Source organism: Mus musculus, chromosome 7, assembly GCF_000001635.26.
Source record: "Mus musculus strain C57BL/6J chromosome 7, GRCm38.p6 C57BL/6J".
In the NCBI taxonomy this organism is placed as follows: Eukaryota; Metazoa; Chordata; class Mammalia; order Rodentia; family Muridae; genus Mus; species Mus musculus.
Genome location: NC_000073.6, coordinates 59,275,356 through 59,298,155, shown reverse-complemented (window position 1 = coordinate 59,298,155; position 22,800 = coordinate 59,275,356). Strand labels below are relative to the sequence as shown.

Genomic DNA, 22,800 nt, shown 5'->3' with positions numbered 1-22,800 from the left:
TTCTAAGAGGGAAACTCATAGCTATGAGTGCCTTCAAGAAAAAACGGGAGAGAGCACATACTAGCAGCTTGACAACACATCTAAAAGCTCTAGAAAAAAAGGAAGCAAATTCACCCAAGAGGAGTAGACGGCAGGAAATAATCAAACTCAGGGGTGAAATCAACCAAGTGGAAACAAGAAGAACTATTCAAAGAATTAACCAAACGAGGAGTTGGTTCTTTGAGAAAATCAACAAGATAGATAAACCCTTAGCTAGACTCACTAAAGGGCACAGGGACAAAATCCTAATTAACAAAATCAGAAATGAAAAGGGAGACATAACAACAGATCCTGAAGAAATCCAAAACACCATCAGATCCTTCTACAAAAGGCTATACTCAACAAAACTGGAAAACCTGGACGAAATGGACAAATTTCTGGACAGATACCAGGTACCAAAGTTGAATCAGGATCAAGTTGACCTTCTAAACAGTCCCATATCCCCTAAAGAAATAGAAGCAGTTATTAATAGTCTCCCAGCCAAAAAAAGCCCAGGACCAGACGGGTTTAGTGCAGAGTTCTATCAGACCTTCAAAGAAGATCTAACTCCAGTTCTGCACAAACTTTTTCACAAGATAGAAGTAGAAGGTATTCTACCCAACTCATTTTATGAAGCCACTATTACTCTGATACCTAAACCACAGAAAGATCCAACAAAGATAGAGAACTTCAGACCAATTTCTCTTATGAACATCGATGCAAAAATTCTTAATAAAATTCTCGCTAACCGAATCCAAGAACACATTAAAGCAATCATCCATCCTGACCAAGTAGGTTTTATTCCAGGGATGCAGGGATGGTTTAATATACGAAAATCCATCAATGTAATCCATTATATAAACAAACTCAAAGACAAAAACCACATGATCATCTCGTTAGATGCAGAAAAAGCATTTGACAAGATCCAACACCCATTCATGATAAAAGTTCTGGAAAGATCAGGAATTCAAGGCCAATACCTAAACATGATAAAAGCAATCTACAGCAAACCAGTAGCCAACATCAAAGTAAATGGAGAGAAGCTGGAAGCAATCCCACTAAAATCAGGGACTAGACAAGGCTGCCCACTGTCTCCCTACCTTTTCAACATAGTACTTGAAGTATTAGCCAGAGCAATTCGACAACAAAAGGAGATCAAGGGGATACAAATTGGAAAAGAGGAAGTCAAAATATCACTTTTTGCAGATGATATGATAGTATATATAAGTGACCCTAAAAATTCCACCAGAGAACTCCTAAACCTGATAAACAGCTTCGGTGAAGTAGCTGGATATAAAATTAACTCAAACAAGTCAATGGCCTTTCTCTACACAAAGAATAAACAGGCTGAGAAAGAAATTAGGGAAACAACACCCTTCTCAATAGCCACAAATAATATAAAATATCTCGGCGTGACTCTAACGAAGGAAGTGAAAGATCTGTATGATAAAAACTTCAAGTCCCTGAAGAAAGAAATTAAAGAAGATCTCAGAAGATGGAAAGATCTCCCATGCTCATGGATTGGCAGGACCAACATTGTAAAAATGGCTATCTAGCCAAAAGCAATCTACAGATTCAATGCAATCCCCATTAAAATTCCAACTCAATTCTTCAACGAATTAGAAGGAGCAATTTGCAAATTCATCTGGAATAACAAAAAACCGAGGATAGCAAAAACTCTTCTCAAGGATAAAAGAACCTCTGGTGGAATCACCATGCCTGACCTAAAGCTTTACTACAGAGCAATTGTGATAAAAACTGCATGGTACTGGTATAGAGACAGACAAGTGGACCAATGGAATAGAATTGAAGACCCAGAAATGAACCCACACACCTATGGTCACTTGATCTTCGACAAGGGAGCCAAAACCATCCAGTGGAAGAAAGACAGCATTTTCAACAATTGGTGCTGGCACAACTGGTTGTTATCATGTAGAAGAATGCGAATCGATCCATACTTATCTCCTTGTACTAAGGTCAAATCTAAGTGGATCAAGGAACTTCACATAAAACCAGAGACACTGAAACTTATAGAGGAGAAAGTGGGGAAAAGCCTTGAAGATATGGGCACAGGGGAAAAATTCCTGAACAGAACAGCAATGGCTTGTACTGTAAGATCGAGAATTGACAAATGGGACCTAATGAAACTCCAAAGTTTCTGCAAGGCAAAAGACACTGTCTATAAGACAAAAAGACCACCAACAGACTGGGAAAGGATCTTTACCTATCCTAAATCAGATAGGGGACTAATATCCAACATATATAAAGAACTCAAGAAGGTGGACCTCAGAAAATCAAATAACCCCCTTAAAAAATGGGGCTCAGAACTGAACAAAGAATTCTCACCTGAGGAATACCAAATGGCAGAGAAGCACCTGAAAAAATGTTCAACATCCTTAATCATCAGGGAAATGCAAATCAAAACAACCCTGAGATTCCACCTCACACCAGTGAGAATGGCTAAGATCAAAAATTCAGGTGACAGCAGATGCTGGCGAGGATGTGGAGAAAGAGGAACACTCCTCCATTGTTGGTGGGATTGCAGGCTTGTACAACCACTCTGGAAATCAGTCTGGCGGTTCCTCAGAAAATTGGACATAGTACTACCGGAGGATCCAGCAATACCTCTCCTGGGCATATATCCAGAAGAAGCCCCAACTGGTAAGAAGGACACATGCTCCACTATGTTCATAGCAGCCTTATTTATAATAGCCAGAAACTGGAAAGAACCCAGATGCCCCTCAACAGAGGAATGGATACAGAAAATGTGGTACATCTACACAATGGAGTACTACTCAGCTATTAAAAAGAATGAATTTATGAAATTCCTAGCCAAATGGATGGACCTGGAGAGCATCATCCTGAGTGAGGTAACACAATCACAAAGGAACTCACACAATATGTACTCACTGATAAGTGGATACTAGCCCAAAACCTAGGATACCCACGATATAAGATACAATTTCCTAAACACATGAAACTCAAGAAAAATGAAGACTGAAGTGTGGACACTATGCCCCTCCTTAGAAGTGGGAACAAAACACCCATGGAAGGAGTTACAGAAACAAAGTATGGAGCTGAGATGAAAGGATGGACCATGTAGAGACTGCCATATCCAGGGATCCACCCCATAATCAGCTTCCAAATGCTGACACCATTGCATACACTAGCAAGATTTTACTGAAAGGACCCAGATGTAGCTGTCTCTTGTGAGACTATGCCGGGGCCTAGCAAACACAGAAGTGGATGCTCACAGTCAGCTAATGGATGGATCACAGGGCTCCCAATGGAGGAGCTAGAGAAAGTACCCAAGGAGCTAAAGGGATCTTCAACCCTATAGGTGGAACAACATTATGAACTAACCAGTACCCCTGAGCTCTTGACTCTAGCTGCATATGTATCAAAAGATGGCCTAGTCGGCCATCACTGGAAAGAGAGGCCCATTGGACACGCAGACTTTGTGTGCCCCGGTACAGGGGAACGCCAGGGCCAAAGGGGGGGAGTGGGTGGGTAGGGGAGTGGGGGTGGGTGGGTAAGGGGGACTTTTGGTAAAGCATTGGAAATGTAAATGAGCTAAATACCTAATAAAAAATGGAAAAAAAAAAAAAATAAAGAAGCTAGGACAAAAACTAAGACAAAAAATAGTAAAAAAGAAAGAAAATGAAAACCTTTGAATTGAACAGAGAATATGAAGAATTAATCACATTAAATAATGGTGATTTTATTCACACTGATAATTAAAAAAATTTTTTGAAAGAAAAAAAAAACAACAGTTCGTTGAAAAAGAAATGCAAAAAAGAACAGCAAAAAGGACAGCTAATAGACCTTGAAACAAAAACAAAAAACAAACAAAACAAAAACAAAAAAAAAAGCGGAAAACTTTCATATAGCAATGGTTCCAGAGCATGCCAGGAAAAGAAAAATTAGGCTCCATTTACTGATAAAAGTGAACATGAAAACCTATTTGAATGAATAGTTAAAAAGGGGATATGGCACAAAGAACTGAAGAACAAGAGTTATTTCCAATAAACTTAACTTGAACTAAAAAAGAACTGAAGTAGCACTACAAAAGATGAGGAGAAAGAAGGGCAGTAGCATTATGAATTACTACCCTATGAAAGATGAAGAGCAAACCAAACCAGGAGCTAAGTAGTTCAACAAGCCATTATAAAAATATCCACCAACTATTCAAGTGCCCCACTTAGATTTAAAGTAACAGGAGATTTGAAGCCCGAAATTACAAGGTGATTGGTGGGAGAAATAATGCGGGGAGGAGAATTTGGAGGAGATTGAAAGAAGCTTATTGGAATTTACCAGAAAATGGAGGAAGGTGTGTGTGTGTAAACCAAACAAAAACAAATGTTACCTAGTTGGTTAATAGCTCAATTTTTACTATAGAAAGTAAGAACTAATTGATCCCTGATCTTTTAATCTATTAACATGTTTTCTCCCAGGCATGGAACAAATCATTTTTCTCTTTTGTAGCACACAGCAGCAGGTCTTCTTTCCTTTCTCCCTGTTACTTAAAGTTTCTTAGTATAGACATCTATTCTGTAAAGTGGCAAAAAAAAAGGGGGGGGGGGACCAGAGGTAACACTTCTTTTTTTGCTTTGTTTTGTTCTGTTTTCTTATGTTGGCTTATTTCCTCTTTATAGAAGAGGAACTAAAGAACATTCTTCTACAAATGAAAATGATAATCACTATGTTGCGTAGAAGTTTTGTTTGTCAAGGATGCAAAATTTATTTCTCTTGTCAAAACCTAAAATAGACTGTGGATTTTCCACGTTTATAGCAATTGAAATATATATATTTTGAATGAATAATTACTTGAGCTTTTACATCAAAAATTATTCTAACATAAAATACAATGTATTTGGAACTGTTCCCTTTGAATGGCCGATTTTTAATAGTAGTACTATGTAATTTTGATTGTTATAGTTTCAAAGTCTTTCTGAAGAAGATATAGTGATGAAGTGGTCTATCATTCTTTTCATGGGAAAGAAGCATGGATAAGAACAACAACAAAACAAAAAAAGCCAAGGAAAGATTTTATTTTTAAAAACACGTATAATATATAATACTTACAAATATATGATATGACCCTGATGGATACATTATAAAAAAAACTGTATCTGTACTGCATGTAGAAGCCAAGATTTTCAACATAATAAGGCCTCAAGATCTAAGAGAATTAGACATAGGCAAAACTGACACAACTTTTCATTTAAAATTTTAGAAGTAGGGCTGGAACTTATTCGGTGGCTAAAAGCACCAGCTACTATTGCAGAGGATCCAGGCTGGATTCACAACCCCTATATGATGGCTCAATTCCAGTGTCAGGGAATCCAACTCCATCCTCTAGCCTCAGTGAACACTGCATACACACATTGCATAGACTCAAGTATGCAGGCCACTCATACAAAAAAAAAATAAAATCAAATCAAAAACCAAAGAATTGTTATTTTTAAAAGTATTTAATTACCTATTTTCTATTGTTGAGTTGTTTCGTATTTTAATTAACTGAAAGAATTTTATTTTACAGTATAAACATATAGTAATGTTATTTTAAAAAATAAGAAACAAAAATAGGAATCAAAATAAAACACACAATTTTATTAAATAGTATAATCATGAAAACTTTGTCAATATCAACAAAAGATGAAAACTATAAAGACAAGAAAATTAGAAATACATAGTAAAAACTAAAATTCTAAAATAAAGGCTATGAAAACAATAACTAGATCAGAAATGAAGTTTAGAAAACCTTAACAGAGAGGAACCTTGAAAAAATGTGACAGAAATAAGGTTCAATTAGAAATAAATTTTAAAAATTATAACAAATACAAAGAAACTAGAGATAAATTCAAAACTATACACAACTAGGAATATAGACAATTTTACAATCTTTTACAAACCTAAAATAGAAAGATTAAAACTATGAAGATTCAAAAAGCAATTAAGTTGCACCATGGTTCAAATATACAGTATTAATGGGCTATGGGCAAAGTTCTGCTAGGAATAGTTGTTGCCCTGAAGTGCTCTCCTATCCTTTGAGTCTTAGAGACCCTAGGTAAGACAAAGATAACCACATAGGCTGAGGTACTGTTAGAAGTACCAGCAAAAAGAAGCTGGCAAGAAGCTACATGAAGTATATATTCGCCAACATGCAAATAGCTGAGGAATAGTTTTCCTCTACTCAAAGACAGGAAGGAGGGAGGGAGGGAGGGAGGGAGGGAGGGAGGGGGAGAGAGAGAGAGAGAGAGAGAGAGAGAGAGAGAGAGAGAGAGAGAGAGAGTGAGTCTCACTGGAGAAACATGCCATTCTTATGTGTGGGGCCCATATCCAACAGTTAGTTGACCAACACAATGGCATCTGCAGAGGTTCTTGGTCTCATAATGTTAATTCATGGTGTTTCTCCCCCCCATATCTTAAAGGTCCTCTGATTATGTATTAGAGCTTCTAGTTTTGTGAGTTTTGCATTTTTTATGAGATTCTCTAGTACACAAATATGTGTGTCTCTACATCTATAGAATCATCTAGAAATTTTTCTCTTTGGTTCTTTTTCTTGCTTGGCTGTTGCGTTATCCTAATTTGTTTGTTGTTTGTTTATCTTTATTATTCCTTGATGCTTGTTTGCTTCCTTATAAGAGTCAGAAAAGGCAGGGAGCAGATGGGAGGGGAGGTGTAGGCAATCTGGAAGGGGTAGGAGGACAGGGAAAACAATAAATATATTATATGGAAAAACAATCCATTTTTAAGAAAGCCCTCAAAAAATAAAACGGAAACTATCATGCCAAGAACAAAGAAATTAAAACAACTCATGCCAACAGAAATTAAAAAATTGTTTGAATTTTACTGACAAGGCTTTTAAAGCAATGAAAGTAATTATAAGCTTATTCTCAGAAATGAACAATGAAATAATGCATAAGAAACATATTATTTAAACTTATTCACTAAAGCATACATTATTTCAACACAAAAATTACAAATCAATGCTGGATGAAACTATGGTATAACTAAATGGAAAGTGCTATGCCATGCTTGAGATTTAGAAAATCCAAAGTGATGAAAATGACAATTCTCAAATTGATTTATCCAATCAATTCAACCCAAATCAAAACATCAAAAATAAATGTTATTCATGTAAAATTCAGCAAACAGATTTTAATATTTACATGGAAGTAAAATTAGTGAAAACATTAAGAACAATGAAAAAGTAAAGGGATTCTCACCATCTGATATAAAGACTTGCTCTTTGTTCTATCAAGGTAAAGGAGTCATCAAGATGTGATTTTGATCAAAGAACAAATGAATAAGCAGAGAAGAACCAAGTCTAGAAGTAACTCACACAAAACTCAATTTCAACAAAAATAAAATTCAGTGGGGGAAAGAAAGCTGCAGACTAGAATAACACATGTATAACATGTTTGCATATGATCCTTTAAAAAGAATACATTCCAAAAGAAATAGTTCATAATCAGTGGAAAGAAGAGTGGGGAAGATAATTCACAAAGTAATGGTTAAAAGGATGGACCATCTAGTGATTGCCATATCTGGGGATCCACCCCATAATCAGCTTCCAAACGCTGACACCACTGCATACACTAGCAAGATTTTGCTGAAAGGACCCAGATGTAGCTGTCTCTTGTGAGACTATGCTGGGGCTTAGCAAACACAGAAGTGGATGCTCACAGTCAGCTATTGGATGGATCACAGGGCTCCCAATGGAGGAGCTAGAGAAAGTACCCAAGGAGCTAAAGGGATCTGCAACCCTATAGGTGGAACAACATTATGAACTAACCAGTACCCCGGAGTTCTTGTCTCTAGCTGCATATGTATCAAAAGATGGCCTAGTCGGCCATCACTGCAAAGAGAGGCCCATTGGACACGCAAACTGTATATGCCCCAGTACAGGGGAACGCCAGGGCCAAAAAAATGAGAATGGGTGGGTAGGGAAGTTGAGGGGGGGAGGGTATGGGGGACTTTTGGGATAGCATTGGAAATGTAATTGAAGAAAATATGTAATAAAAATATTTTAAAAAAAGATAAATACCTAAAAGACAGCTCATGATCCTGAGTCATCAGTGATAAGCAAATTTATACTAAGGTAAAATTTTATTTCACACTCCAAGACAACATGACCAAAGATTAAAAGAGATACAGAATACGTTCTAGCACTGCTTGTCATCTTAGGTAAAATGGCAGTATCATTTTACAAAAGCATTCTTGCAGTGCTTCTTAAGGTTAAAAATGTTATTTACTTCACAACCACAATCCTCCAAAGTGCTTCTTCAGGAGAAATGAAAACACTTCAACACTAAGAATGAAAACTTTATTTGTAACAGCCCCACTGTCATGATAATTCTATTGCCAATAACAAAAGGATAATAATCAAAATGCATACATTAATCATAATCAATCTAAAACATTATTTTGCCATATTGTAGAGATAATACTAGGATATTCCCATTAAGGCTTCTGTATTACCATGTTTATCCCTGTTATGAATTACCTTTAAAACTGAGCAGCAATATAATGGTTGCCACTTTTGTGACTGGTGTTAGAAGCAAATATGAATGATAAATTTTTATATTCATTAATAATTGCCATTGTGCTTAGAAATGATATATCATATGACATGTTATGGTTTTTGTTTTGCTTTACTCTGAATTTTGTTATTTAATTACCTAAAAGCTGAATAAATAACATATTTGCTTTTCTATTAAAAAAAAAAGGGCAAAGCAAGAGTAATCTTCTACAAACTTAAATGAATAAAGTAATACTGTAATATAAATATAACAATGATAATGTATCATTACTAGACACAGTTAATATTCATTCTATTGTTAACATATTTGAGTCTTATAGCTCAAGTGATCTACAAAAAGATAACTGTTTAAATACCTATGACATCATAGTGGATGCCAAAAAGACTACTCTGCATTTTGATCAGTCACATTAGAAGATGGGGGGAAAGATCTTTCAGAATTGGATAGTAGCATATTACAGAAGTAGAAATAAGGGCATTTGACTAGAGAACGATGTTAGTGGTAATACTGTCCTAAGAATTGTTCAGAATCACTAGTATACATGGTTCTTCCCAAGTATCTTAAAGACTAAATAATGTGCCATCTTACACATGACCAAAAATAAGGCAAAGGGTTGAGAAAATATGAGACTTAAATCATTTAATTCATGAAATAAAGCATTAGACTGCATGAAAATTGGAAATATTAATACAGGTCTATTTTTGAGCTTACTTGTTTGGTAACCAGTACCTACAGATACAGGACACAAAAGCACACATCTACATGTTTGATGAATAAAATCTTCCTTTTTAAGAATTAAACACCTTACCTAATCACAACAGATTCCCTCGTATAGCCACCGTCATACTCTGTAGTTTCTTCTAGTGCCTGGAAATCTAGATTCTGAAAATTATAGGGGGAAAAAAAAGCACCTTAACATCCATAGTACACCAAAACAAAAAACAAAACAAAACACCCAAAACAAAAAAAAAAACAAACAAAAACAAACAAACAAAAAAAAGACCTTTTTTGTATATGTCTTTCTTACCCGGCTTCCACATATAAGCAATTCAATTTCTTCTGGTCTGAATAAGTATTTTAAGGGCGATTCATTAGTCACCATATGAAAACCTCTGCGAAATGCCTTGAATTGTTTTTCTACAGATTTATTGAGAATGTAGTCTGAATAGAGATTGACAAATTCCTGTAGGAATATTAACAAGAAAGCATATTCTATACAAATGAAACACAATTAGCTTTTGGACTAGTTTTAATACCCACCCTCCACCCCAAGAAAACCTTCAGCAGTATTTTTTTTGTTACTATGTTTAAAAATTAGATTTCAGAGAGTTGGTTCAGTGCTTAAAAAAGCATTAGCAACTCTTGAAGAATAAACATAAGTCTTAAAAAATTAATCACATGTTATATGTACAAAGAAAATTATTTTCACAATTTCTCACTTCTGACAGATATAAAAGTTGTATTCATATGCATAGTTATACATTATGATTCTATGAGTAAATCAAAGAGAAATTATATAAAATGTAATTAATAGTAATAATAATGAAATAATGTAAACAGTAAGATTAAAATAAAAGATTTAAAAAGACTGTATATATATATAACAACAGAACCTCTAGTATGCAATATAAATTTGTTATGAATACTGAACTTGAGAAAACCAGAATGTCTCAGGTTTCCTCTGGAAATTATGGTACTGGTAAGTTAGCTACTGTATCCAGCTCAGCAAAAATGTTATTTGTTGGTAAACTAAGCTATTATAACAAATTATAAAATTTTATAGTTTTTATAACTACTTCAAACCATACTAGGTAATTCTTTGAAAACTTTACAAATTATAAAATTTGTTATAGTACAAATGTAGTTTGTATCATGACAGTACAATATTTCACCAAAAATAATAGTATAAATTAATATATCTTAAAATTATACTATGTAATATTTTCTTTTGAAGCTAAGTTATTTCCTATTGCCAAGTAAATAGCTTTTAAAGTTAGTAAAAACCAAATCTAATGTGAATAATCTGATATGCATAATTAGATCTCATGACAGTACAATATTTCACCAAAAATAAGTATAAATTAATATATTTCTTAAAATTATACTATGTAATATTTTCTTTTTAAGCTAAGTTATTTCCTATTGCCAAGTAAATAGCTTTTAAAGTTAGTAAAAACCAAATCTAATGTGAATAATCTGATATGCATAATTAGATCTCAAATGGAAAATGTATATACACACTAAACCAGATGTCAATCACTGGGCTCTGTATACCTCTTAGGTTTAATATGGTAAGGCCCTGTTTCTAGCGTTACATTATAGTAATATTTACCCATTCAATCTTTTGTAGTCTGTTTAGTCTTTCTCTAAAGGGGAATTAACAATTCTGTACAATCACATAAGCTCTTATCTAAGAGGAAAGTGTAGCTTTACTATTTAGATAAATTTGTTTATGTAAAGTTTTTATAACTGCTTCAAACCATACTAGGTAATTCTTTGAAAACTTTACTGCTTTGAAATTATATATTTATAAAACAATGACAAAAATTTAATTACCTTCCTGTTTTCATTTGTAATTGGAATTTTATCACCATTTTCTTTTAGATCATACATCATTGGGTTACCAAAAAGATCTGTCTGTGATATCTGGAAAGTGATCATCATATCATCTTCCACACTCCCTTCATATTCCAATAAATCCTTTAAACTCTGATATAAAACCTAACAACCAGAAAGAGAAGTGAGGTTGCCAAATAAATACTAAAAGAAATAAAAATAATAGATTGTTCATTCTTTGTAGAAACAACTTGTCAACAAAAATGAAGCCATAAATATTCCACATCTCTCAAGTAGTTTAATAAGATAGAAAGGTTGTCACAGGCAATGGGTCAATCTTAAAAATTCTTCAAATGATCAGTTCAGCAACAGATTTCATACCATGGTCTAGAATATACACTTTCTCTCCATGATTGTGGCAGGGTACAGGAAATGAGGAAAAACAAACAAACAAACAAACAAACAAACAGGAAAACAAACAACAAAAAAGCCACACACATATCAACTGTACCTATCAACAACTTTACTACATAGACTCATATGGGACATTGAAAACATGATGTTTTCAACATTTTTTATGGGGTCAATCAAAACATACTTGATAGGATATATAAAAAATGATGTTTATTATACTTAACCAGATTAAAAGTATTTTACTTTACTAAACAGCAGTATCAACAAAAGTTTACAAATAAATAATGTTCCTATATAAACTGAGATAAACTTCTGTATTTAGATACAATCTTAAAGACTATTAACGAAGGACAACTTACTGGGTGAGAGTCTCCCAAGTCACGAAAGGTTCCTTTTTTCCCCATTAGCTTCCTGTATACAACCATGGGAAAATGGACATCCAGTATACAATTATTGTAAATAGCCAGACCCAGGACTATGCCAATCAGAGTAAACTGACCCTCAGTTTCAAAAGAAGATGGATTAAACCAAAATAATTTCGTAGCTTCATCATATGTGAACATACCTATAAAGAAATAATTAAAAGTCATTTTATCCACTTAATGACTGAAAATTACATATGAAACAAATGCATGATTAAGTAAAAAAAAAAAAAACAATTGGAGAAAGTTGATTAACTTTAAGTTACTTAAAATTCATATCAAATCTAAGCTAATATAATTTTAAAAAATATTTTGTGATCTTTCAGCTTCACATGATCTTCATTATTCAAAGCCAAAGTCCAGAGATTTTTTTTCCTATCATCATTATTTTATCTAGGTGAACATTAAGAGATAGTCTTTTTTTTCTTTTTTTACGGAACATCAAACAATAAAATAAAACAAAACTAATTGTATATGCCTTTCAATTTTTCTAAGTTTATTTTCAGTTGCTTCTCAGGAAATACTTTTTATACAAAGTCTAACAAGCTGGGGGAGAGAGTGGGCTGTATACCTTAGCACTTGGTAAAATGAGTAAGGAAAATTATGAGCTTAAGGTTAGAGTACTAATACAATATAAAAAGATTGTCTAAAAAAGCCAAAATCAAAATGAGCAAATCAAAAAGTTTTGGGAAATGTTTTTCTAATGGAACAAGAGTATTAAAAAACAAATAATAAAGCATTAAAATGTACTTTCAGGTTAATTTTAATATTTAAAATGTTTCCTTATTTTCACTTTCAGTTTTAATTAAAAAGAAAAGTACACTTTTCTCCTTGAACTGTAGTAATATAAATTAAGTCTAAGCTTTTTCTTGCAATTTAATATTTGTGGAATACTGGTTTCACAAGTATTCAATTCATACTTGCATTCCAGCTTGAAAAATGTGAGTTATGTATGTCTGTATCATTTGCATGCCAGGTTATACATCCAGGTAATATCAAAAGTTCCAGTTCACAAATAATAAATCTGATAGAATGTCACCAATGGATGCTCTTGGTCTCAAGGACAATTAAGCTATAAATTAACCAGAGGATAAATTATATAACCTATGATTCTCATGACTTCAGGTTTTCAAATCTACCACTCTAAGGTTTTTCAAATTAAATTTCCCTAGAAGGCAACTGTGTTCTACTAGAATATTTGACTAAGTAATATATGGAAGAACCTAAATTAAGTGAGTGATAGAACAGCTCCTGAAGCAGGGATATGGCATACTCAATTTTTTTACTGCTTACCATAACTGAAAATATTTATAAACCAAGTTTATACTTTAAAAGACTAACACACCATCATAATCATATCACTAATACTTACCAATATCTGGATTAAAAATTTCCTCCACAACCAACTGAAAAAACTCTTTGGAAACGCCTCCCTCATCTACTCCTTGTTCTCCTTCAAATTCCACATACAACTGCTTCTTCAAGTCTGCAGGATTTTCCATAGCAATCATCTCTAGCTGTTGATTGAAAATATAAAAAAGAGGACAGTTGAGAAGAGGAAAAATGTAAGATATAAGTAGAAGAAAATAAGAAGCAGCAATAACAAAACAATATGGAAAGAAAACAATGAATTTTGTTTCTGAAAAGAAAAAAAGCAAACTGACTTACAGTTTTTGGCAAGATTTATTTCAACACACAAGAGTATGTACTGTGTTTAAGAAGCTATGCATTTCTTAGTAAAGGATATAGCCAAAATGCTGTTGGGGGTGGGGTGGGGGGAATAGTTGCAATTATGTCCTGTATATCTTCATCTTTAGGGGTCTAAGGGCCTATGAATTTATTCTGTAAAGAATCTCTATATTGGTCTACTTTAACTAATTTGTATGTCTTCATGTATGTATATTCACATGTCTCCTTCCACCTAAGATGTATTTCCTCAGGATCTGTCCACCTTGTTTGTCAGGAAAGGATCTCTCCTTGACCTGGAAGACTGCATAACACAATAGGTTGGACTGTCAATGGCCCCTGGCATCTCTGCCAGTACCTGCCTACCTAGCATCAGGACTACAATGCCCACTTCAAGTTTCTTTTCTTTAATAGAGTTCTGAAGATTAAACTCAGTTCTTCTTGCAAGTTGATCTACCTTCTCAGCTCGCATACCCAATTTTCAGGTCAGTATTCATTGAAATTTATTTTCAGCAGTACTTTGTTGGTGAACATATAAGAAACTGTTCTTTCACAAGTTCCACATATCACCACTAAATATTAACATTTAATTACTAAGCTTCAATAAATCAATCCTATTTTCTAATGTATTACAGAAACAGAGGTAATATTCTTCCTACTCTAATGGTATATGCTTAATATATCATTTCTAAGGAGCAAAACTGTTAACATATTACCCTTCAAAACTATAGACTTTTAAAATTCATAAATTTATGTCCCCAAGAAATTAATAGGTAGGTCTGACACTTTACAGCCAAATATATAGATTTGAATTTAACCTTAGAAATGGAGAACAAAATTATACCAACAACAGCATTAGCTAGAAACCTGTTCTAAGACAGAATAACTTTGTACACTTAAATTTCCATGATCATCTTAGCTCAAATTTGGTCCCAACACAATATACTATTATTACTGTGGTTTCTCCCAGTTCTCAACTTGCTAAGAAAACATGTTAATTATTGATTCAAAGGCTTGTTGGTTTCAAGACAGCATACATCTGTCCAGTCTCTACCCTTTTCCCCCAATTCTGGTTCTAGTATGTTCTATTATGATCACTAAAAATAATTTTCTATATTTTTGCTTTCGTTTGAAATGTAAAATAAGCATAATGAGATAGTATCAAATAAATAAGTGAAGTGTGTAAATTAATGCTCTACCATTAACTCTAAGTTTGAAGTTGCAAGTATTGTCATTCTAGTAATTTTTAAATATTCCATGTTTTCTATATATGATAGAACAAGCATTTCATCCCAGCACTCAAACTCGGTAAGTTTAGTGCAGTTATGTCTACACAGAAAATCTGAGTCCAGTGAGAGCTTTATAGTGATTCTCTATCTAAAATATGATAACAAGTAAATAAGTATTTCCAGTTTTGCTAGAATATTTAACCACATGATTTTAAAAACAGAAGTATTCCCGGAATAAGAGCAGCAGCAGCAACAAATTATGAAACTTACAGCTCACTTTACAATTAAAATTGTTCTGATATCTACAACTCCTTAGCAAGTAGGCTGCTAAAACCATTTTACAGAAAGTCCCTTGAAGTAATAAAAGGATAAATAACTTAAGAAATAGTAATTCAGAAGAGAAGTTTTAATCCAGGGAGCAAGCTTATAGCCCACAGTTTACCTACTTTTCCAAAGAAAATAGAGATAATATTTGCTTTTAGATTTTGTGTGACTTCTTTGGATATCAATATTTTCAACTATATTCACATATTATTTTCAGAATCAGGATATATTTGTATATAATTTAAAAATAGTTGGCAGCTTAATTCTGTAAGTGAAAATGTCCAACTAGCAATTTAAGAAGACCATTCTCAATGTTGCCAAAGTGACTTTGTAAATTCTTATTTTGTTTGAGATGATGCATCAGTAGCCTGTCTTTTTAAAAACTATGGTAACAAAACAAAACATAAAATTTAATACTAACCATACACAAAAGCCATTAGCAAAGAAAGTCACATTATTTTTTTTTCCTTAAATATAGTAACTCTTGCTGAGAGGTGGTAGCACAAGCCTTTAAACTCAGCACTCAAGAGGCAGAGGCAGGTGGATCTCTGAGATCTAGACCAGACTAGTCAACAGAGCGAGCAAGTTCCAGGACAGCCAGGGCTACATAAACCCTCTCAAAATACAACCCGCCCAAAAATGTAACTCTTAGAAGAGACACACACACACCCTTAAACCATTGTTTCATCAACTAAAGAATAGTATAAAAAAAAAAATTAAAGTTATATTTTAAAAATGAATTTGTAAAATCAAGCTGTCTTACATGTAATTGGATACATGAAAACTATTGGGATATACTTAAAATTCTGAAAAAAATATAAGACAAAATAGGTAGTATTGGCTTCATAGATAGCGCTGGAGAAAAAATACACTGGTATTACTATGCTGTATTAATGTACAATAGTAACTATCACTTCCTAACTGTACTTCTCTTCATACTAGGAAATCTCACTCTCATCAACTGTTAAAATATTATTCTTAATTTATTTGGCAATACAAAATCCTAGAGAGATCATTTTTTACAAGCTGACCTTATAGGAGAGCATTCCAAGAAATCTAAGCAGAATGATATACTGATTTAAAAAAAAAAAAAAACATTCTATAACCATATCTTCAAGGATCAAAAAAAAATTTAGCGCCATCATTTAAAACCTTTAGACAGGGCTGGAGGGATGATGTATCAGCAGTTAAGAGCACTGACTGCTCTTTCAAGTCCTAAGTTCAATTCCAAGCAAACACTTGGTGGCTCAAAGCTATCTGTAATAGGATCTGATGCTCCCTTCTGATGTGTCTGAAAATAAATAAACATGAAAGGAAGGAAACAAGGAAAGAAGGCGGGCAGGCAGGCAGGCAGGCAGGCAGGCAGGCAGGCTAAATAAAACCTTTAGACATCCAGAGTTACCATCTAAAATCCTATGTTAACATAACTGAAAACAAAAAACTACTAATGATACTATTTAAGTTGAACAACACTCAAATTAGCTCTATTTAAAAATGTTTAGACTCTCCAAGAAGAGTAATTTATACACTTTGATAAAAATCTAAATATGACTTTCATTTCTATAAGTAAAAATCTCTCTAAATTTCTTTCTTTTAAATTATTATATGATGCTAAGCTCTTATCGTACTGACTACTTCATCTCCCATTCTGGTTGTAAGAAATTATTTTGAAGATAAAGGGAAGAGGATTCCATTAATTTCTTTTTTTTTTCTTTCTTTCTTTCTTCTTCTTCTTTTTTTTTTTTTTTTTTTTTTTTTTTTTTTTTTTTACACGAGACAGGGTTTCTCTGTGTAGCCCAGGCTATCCTGAAACTCACTCTGTAGCTGGCCTCGAACTCAGAAATCTGCCTGCCTCTGCCTCCCGAGTGCTGGGATTAAAGGCTTGCGCCACCACGCCCGGCTTCCATTAATTTCTATTAGAATAATTTTAAATAAGAGAAATCACATTAAGTACAATTCTATTAATGAATGAATTACACCTAGAGCAGCACAGAAAAACTCCATTATTAAAGCAATGTATGTCAAATGATTTTTTTAAATCAAGTTCTTGTTGCAATAGGTATTTATACTAAGAGAAATGATGGAAGCTCAGCTAGACAATGCATCTAGACTTTCAGAGAAATTGAGGAAGTAATTCAAACAACTTTTTCTTCATCGATGTGTGCCAGCTCCTGGGTTTTTGGACTTTTCTTTCCAATTCTACAACTTAGCAATTATTTTTGGTTAACTATGGAAAATTCTAGAACTTAACTAAATTTATTCATGTCCCATACCACTGTCAACTCCTATTTTAGTCACACTGACTTCATTATTCGTTTTAAACACTGGCAATATTCTACACATGGATATTATTCAATAATTTATACTTATAAACTGTACTAACTGTTGTTTCCCAAATATTGATTTGTAGCATAGATGTACCAAAACATGTAAAGAACAGACCACTACATTTTCATATCAGAATTCTTTTTTTTTTTTTTTCCTATCAGAATTCTTAGTCTGAACTCCTAAAAGTCCAGACCTTAAATTCTGTTGCTGTGTTTTTATTTTCTGGGCAATTCTGCTTTTAGATTGTGAACGCAGTCTAAAGCATCTCGCACATGGCAATACTGTCTCTGGATACATCTGATCTTATTCCACTTTTTAAAAAAAGGTTTTAAGATTTTATATATGCTATATCCTTGAAATCACTTTATTTTTTAAAAAGAGGAGAAAAATGTGCCATTTATTTGCTGGTGGTAGAAGAAAACATGTGCCAAGGAGTTAATTACGTCTTGTGGATTAAACTCAGTCATCAAGCCTGGTGGCAAGTGACTTTACCCAATAAACCAACACAACAGCCTACAAAGAATATCTGTTTTTTGTTTTTTTTTTTTTGTTTTATTTGTTTTTTTTTTTTTTTAAGACTGTTAAAACTTCTACACTAGGATTGTTGTTCAAATGGAAGCTGGGATCTCATTAGTATTTATATCTGTATAATTTTCTCGTTAAAAAAAAAAGGCCAAAACCATTCAAAATAAAGCAAAAGAAATATTGGAGTTTTTTCCTTTTTAGTAGAATTTGTAGATTTATTTCTTTATTATTTATTTATTGCTTAGTACATACAAATTTTAAAAAATAGTACCTTATACTTTTATACTGACTATTCTCTTGTGAGACAGATCTTCTAAAAATAACAGTTGGGGGAAAGAGTTGTTATACTGATTGAAAATAATGAATAAACTTTTGCTTACAAAAAAGAATTGGCTAGGAGTGTTATACACACATAATTTTAGCACTCAAGTGGAAAAGATAAACAAGATCAGAAGTCCAAGGATAGGCTAAACATTCTTTATTAAATAAAAATAAAAAGTGATTTCCAGGACAGCCAGGGCTACACAGAGAAACCCTGTCTCGAAAAACAAAAAACAAAAACAAACAAACAAACAAAATTAATTCTAATTTACTCGCCTACTGTCTACCATTAAGCCAGCTAATCTAATTAACACTGAAATGTGAGATTCAATAGAAAACTTACAAAAGTCACATATGTAATCTTTTCTAGGCCTCACTTATAAACTAAGGAGAAAACGGTATTATTTCCTTCATAGCTCAAGGTTAGGGTTCTATAACCTTTCTTTCTTTCTCTCTCTCTCTCTCTCTCTCTCTCTCTCTCTCTCTTTCTTTCTTTCTTTCTTTCTTTCTTTCTTTATATTTATTAATGTTGAGTTCACTGCAAAACTTCTCATTCCTTCTCTATACAACCTTACTATGCAGTTCAAAATGACCGGGTCATAAAAGATTGTGATTAACATGAATATTCTGCCAAGTTTTTTTATGAAAGAAAGAACAAGGTTTCAAAACAATAGGGATTTGTGGAGAATAAAGACGTGGAAAGAGAGTAGAATTCCATCAGTTCATATGTGGGTATTCTTTTGAATACAGCTTGCTGTAAACCTCCACCTTTTTGCTATTAATCTAATATGAATATAATAATTATCCTTTGCTCAGGGTCATCAATTTGATCTCTAAAGTCTGAGTCTTTGCTTCTATTTCTAACCCTTTCCCACTAGTATGCTGAAAAACCAAGAAATTTTAGAGGGGTTCAGTTGAAAATGATCCAGAAAGAGAAAAAAAGAGGAGAAGTGGAAAAGAAAGCAATATAGGACAAAGAAGAGCTGGGTGAAACTCTTAGGAATTTTCTCAAAAAGTACCTATCTTTGTAATTCTACTGCTTATCAATGAGACAAACACACAGAATTGATGAAGGCCAGGGCTTCTATAAAATACTACTAGTCGAATATGGATATTATCAAATGAATCATGTCAAACCATATGACTAGTTCACATAAATAAGATTTACTAGCAACAGTTTGTTAGCATAATTACAAGACTCAACTGTTAATTTTACTCCAACTACAGAAGGGGCTAATTTCGTCCTAAATGAAATTTTACAAATACTATCCAAGTTTTAACTGGTTCTTAACTCAATAACTTTATTATAGAAAAAAATAGTATAAGAAGATAATAAAAAAAAAATCAGGTAGGACAGGTGCATAAATTTTTTATTAAATGTGTATTTAGCTCAGTCTTAAGGCTTTTCAGATTTCGACAATCCATTCCCCCCCAAAAAAAATAAATGTTCAAATAAATATTATTTGTTAGTTATCTGTTAATGAGTTAATATTATTTGTTAGACTATAAGGATGATGCTTCAATCTGTAACTAGTACTAAATCTTACATCAAGTTTATACAAGAACTAGCACTAACAGGAACAATTAATACCAAGGGATACCCTGAATTACTTATATATAATTTTGTTAATATGTGACTGACAATTTTCAAACCAAATTTCTGGTTTAACTGACAGGGACTCTGTAATTTTTGTCGTCTGTAGAAAAAAGGAAGACAAGAGGCAATGTTATTTGAAAACAAAAACAAAAATCACGCAGTAAGAAGTTCCTGACTTCCCAGTTAAATCATCTAGATTTACCTGGTATTACTAACATTAATTCCAAGCTCCCAAAATAGCCACTTTACAGAATTTTCAAGATTCATGTTATTATTATTTAAAAAAACAAAATCCTACAATGTCACACAAGACAGAGTGGCTTAGAACTCCAAAGTCTTATTGATAATACAGACTAACCTTTCCTGGTCATATCATCAAGTTCACAATAGAAAGCTGAGTTGTGTTACACATAATGGAATTTGAAGAGCAGCTCTTATTCTTTTACAATGTACATTTATTGCATTATTTCTTCCAATTCCATCTTCCATTCTTAAAAATGTGTATAACAATACCATTTGTCATGTGTTCCAATCTTTGAAAACCAATCTTTTCTTCTTAATGGAAATATATGAGGCTGGCTTTCAAGATTCAGAAAATCCATTCCTTTTACTTGCTTTGTGCCTGTCTGTCTGCGCATCTGTGTGCATATGTATGCATGCATGCATGCATGCATGTGTGCATGTAAATGCCAAAAGGGGAAAACGTATGTGTGGAGGTCAAAGAACATCAAGTATCAGACTTTGCTTTCTACCAACTGAGACAGGGTCTAGTTATTTGTCAGTTTATATATCAGATTAGCTTCTGAGGATTTTTCTGTCTATACTTTCTATCTTGCTTTAGGCAGTACTATTACAAATGGAACTACCATATCCTGTTTTACATGTATTCAGAAAATCCAAGGATAAGTCCTCATGTTTGCACAACAAACGTTTTAACCACTGAGTCATTCCCCTAGTACTAGAAAAATCTATTCTTCTTCAAAAGAGAATTATCATTAGACAACCAGGATACCAGTATTTTTGGTAAGAAGCAACAAAGGTGTAGCAATACAGATCAGAAATGTTAACATAATCCTATTTTTTTCCAAAATTATAGATAAAATGAATAAATTGAAATACATCACTGTCTAGGTTTTAGTTTAATTCCAATTTTAAATAATAGTCAAACTTACCCGGACCAGTGCATCATCTATAATATGGTCACGTCTGACTTTGAGTCTCAAATACGGATTCAACTGCTGTCCTTGAACTAGGCTGTAAAGAACAGTGATTCTTCTTTCACTGTACATGCGAATTCTATTGTCATAATATAATCCCAGATTCTTTGTGACAGCATTCAATATAAAGGGACATGTCATAAAAGAGAATTTGTTCTCTGTTTCAACTTTGAAAAAGGTATAATCTTTGTCCATTTCTAGAACATCATTCAGTGGTTCATTAATGAATTCTTCAAAGGAGATAAGTGGTTTTCGACAGTCTAGAGTTTTAACGCCAAGTTCGGTTTCTAGTGGATCCACTCGAGGACCTTTCTTATTTCTTCTTTCATCTCCCAGAAGCTCCTGAAGTGTTAATTCGCTGGACTCAGGTATGGGTTCTTCATCATCTTCCTCATTATGATTTGTGTCCACATCCCCTCCCACTACATTTGCATAGTAAACCATTTTCAAACACTTTGAAGCAGCAACAATGGCATCATCATCATTCACTAGATTTCGGCTATTAAATTCATTGCTTATGACTTTGTAGGTAATAAGTTGCTGAAATGTTTCCATCATTCTCCGAATCTGGTCAGCACTGTATTTAGACCACAGCCTAATCAGTTTTCCTTGAGCTTCAAGGGGTAGCTTACACATAGCTTTGCAAAATAATGGCAACGCCATTTCCAGATATTCAGGACTGTGGAGATTACTATTCTCCATTACAATAATGAACAAATTGAGATAATTAGGATCTCGAGTATACACATTATGATATGTCAAATCACATTCCACGTTAGGTGACAGATATACAAGTGCATTCAGGAAGGCAGTTTCTAATTTTTCATTAGCGAGCAAACTGCTGTAGACCCTTCTAATAGCATCAATATCCACAGTCACATCATCAGGACCTAATTTTTGTACATTGTTGTCTCCCTGTGAACTATCACCCATCCTTGAAGAAGATGCTTCTGAGTCTTCTTCCATAGCAGCAGCAGAACATGCAGCTTTTTCCTTTTCATCTTCATCCTTGTCTTCATCCTTTTCTTGAAGAGATTTCAATTCCTCCTTTGTGTGCTGTTTGACTTTCCGAAAGCTCAGAACCAGTGCCTCAGCACTAGAAAATATTCTTCCAATTACACGAATTAAAGGGGAATAATCCTCACTCTCTCTACAAAATTCATAAATTTCATATACTTTCTCTTCAGTTAGGTAAATCACATCTAGAAAATGGAAAGAAAAAGAACATTTATGTTGTAATATACATGTTTATTTTGTTAAAATAATTGCTAGTGAAAAAGTAAAATATCTAAACATTCTGGACTTGATTTAGAATTTTTAAATGATGTAATTTACTTATTAACAAGTAATCCCAACAATCTCACCCTTTCTTGGCATTCATTGAACAAAATATAATTATTAATTATGCATTGATAATTAAGACATGCCTTGTAACCAAGACATGTACTGGTATGTAACATTAATTGTAGGTATGAACAAATATATATACTTGTCATTTCCTCATTGTACTTTATTACAACCTTAACAAAAAGCTACTATATAAAATCCTGAAATCATTTTCCTTTGCATTGTTCTCAAAAAACTAAGGAGGTAAGGTTTTATAACAAGGTTTCC

General features: G+C 33.3%; 1 protein-coding gene and 1 long non-coding RNA gene across 14 annotated transcripts in view; one reads left to right on the top strand and one right to left on the bottom strand.

Moving 5' to 3' along the window:
* Positions 1-22,800, bottom strand: part of Ube3a (ubiquitin protein ligase E3A) — an 82,088-nt gene that overhangs the window by 12,682 nt on the left and 46,606 nt on the right. For all 13 annotated transcript variants that reach the window (NM_011668.3, NM_001033962.2, XM_030242375.1 and 10 more), the window contains 6 exons: positions 21,142-22,388; positions 13,332-13,476; positions 11,897-12,102; positions 11,124-11,288; positions 9,595-9,750; positions 9,376-9,449 (listed from right to left, as the gene is read on the bottom strand). In NM_011668.3, the coding sequence (NP_035798.2) occupies positions 9,376-9,449; positions 9,595-9,750; positions 11,124-11,288; positions 11,897-12,102; positions 13,332-13,476; positions 21,142-22,388 (1,993 nt within the window). The remainder of the gene's footprint in view (positions 1-9,375; positions 9,450-9,594; positions 9,751-11,123; positions 11,289-11,896; positions 12,103-13,331; positions 13,477-21,141; positions 22,389-22,800) is intronic.
* The window catches only part of Snhg14 (small nucleolar RNA host gene 14), a 1,177,441-nt gene that overhangs the window by 1,152,022 nt on the left and 2,619 nt on the right, over positions 1-22,800 (top strand). The window contains exons 170-171 of the long non-coding RNA NR_146211.1: positions 14,060-14,130; positions 21,388-21,554. This is a non-coding gene — a long non-coding RNA (small nucleolar RNA host gene 14). The remainder of the gene's footprint in view (positions 1-14,059; positions 14,131-21,387; positions 21,555-22,800) is intronic.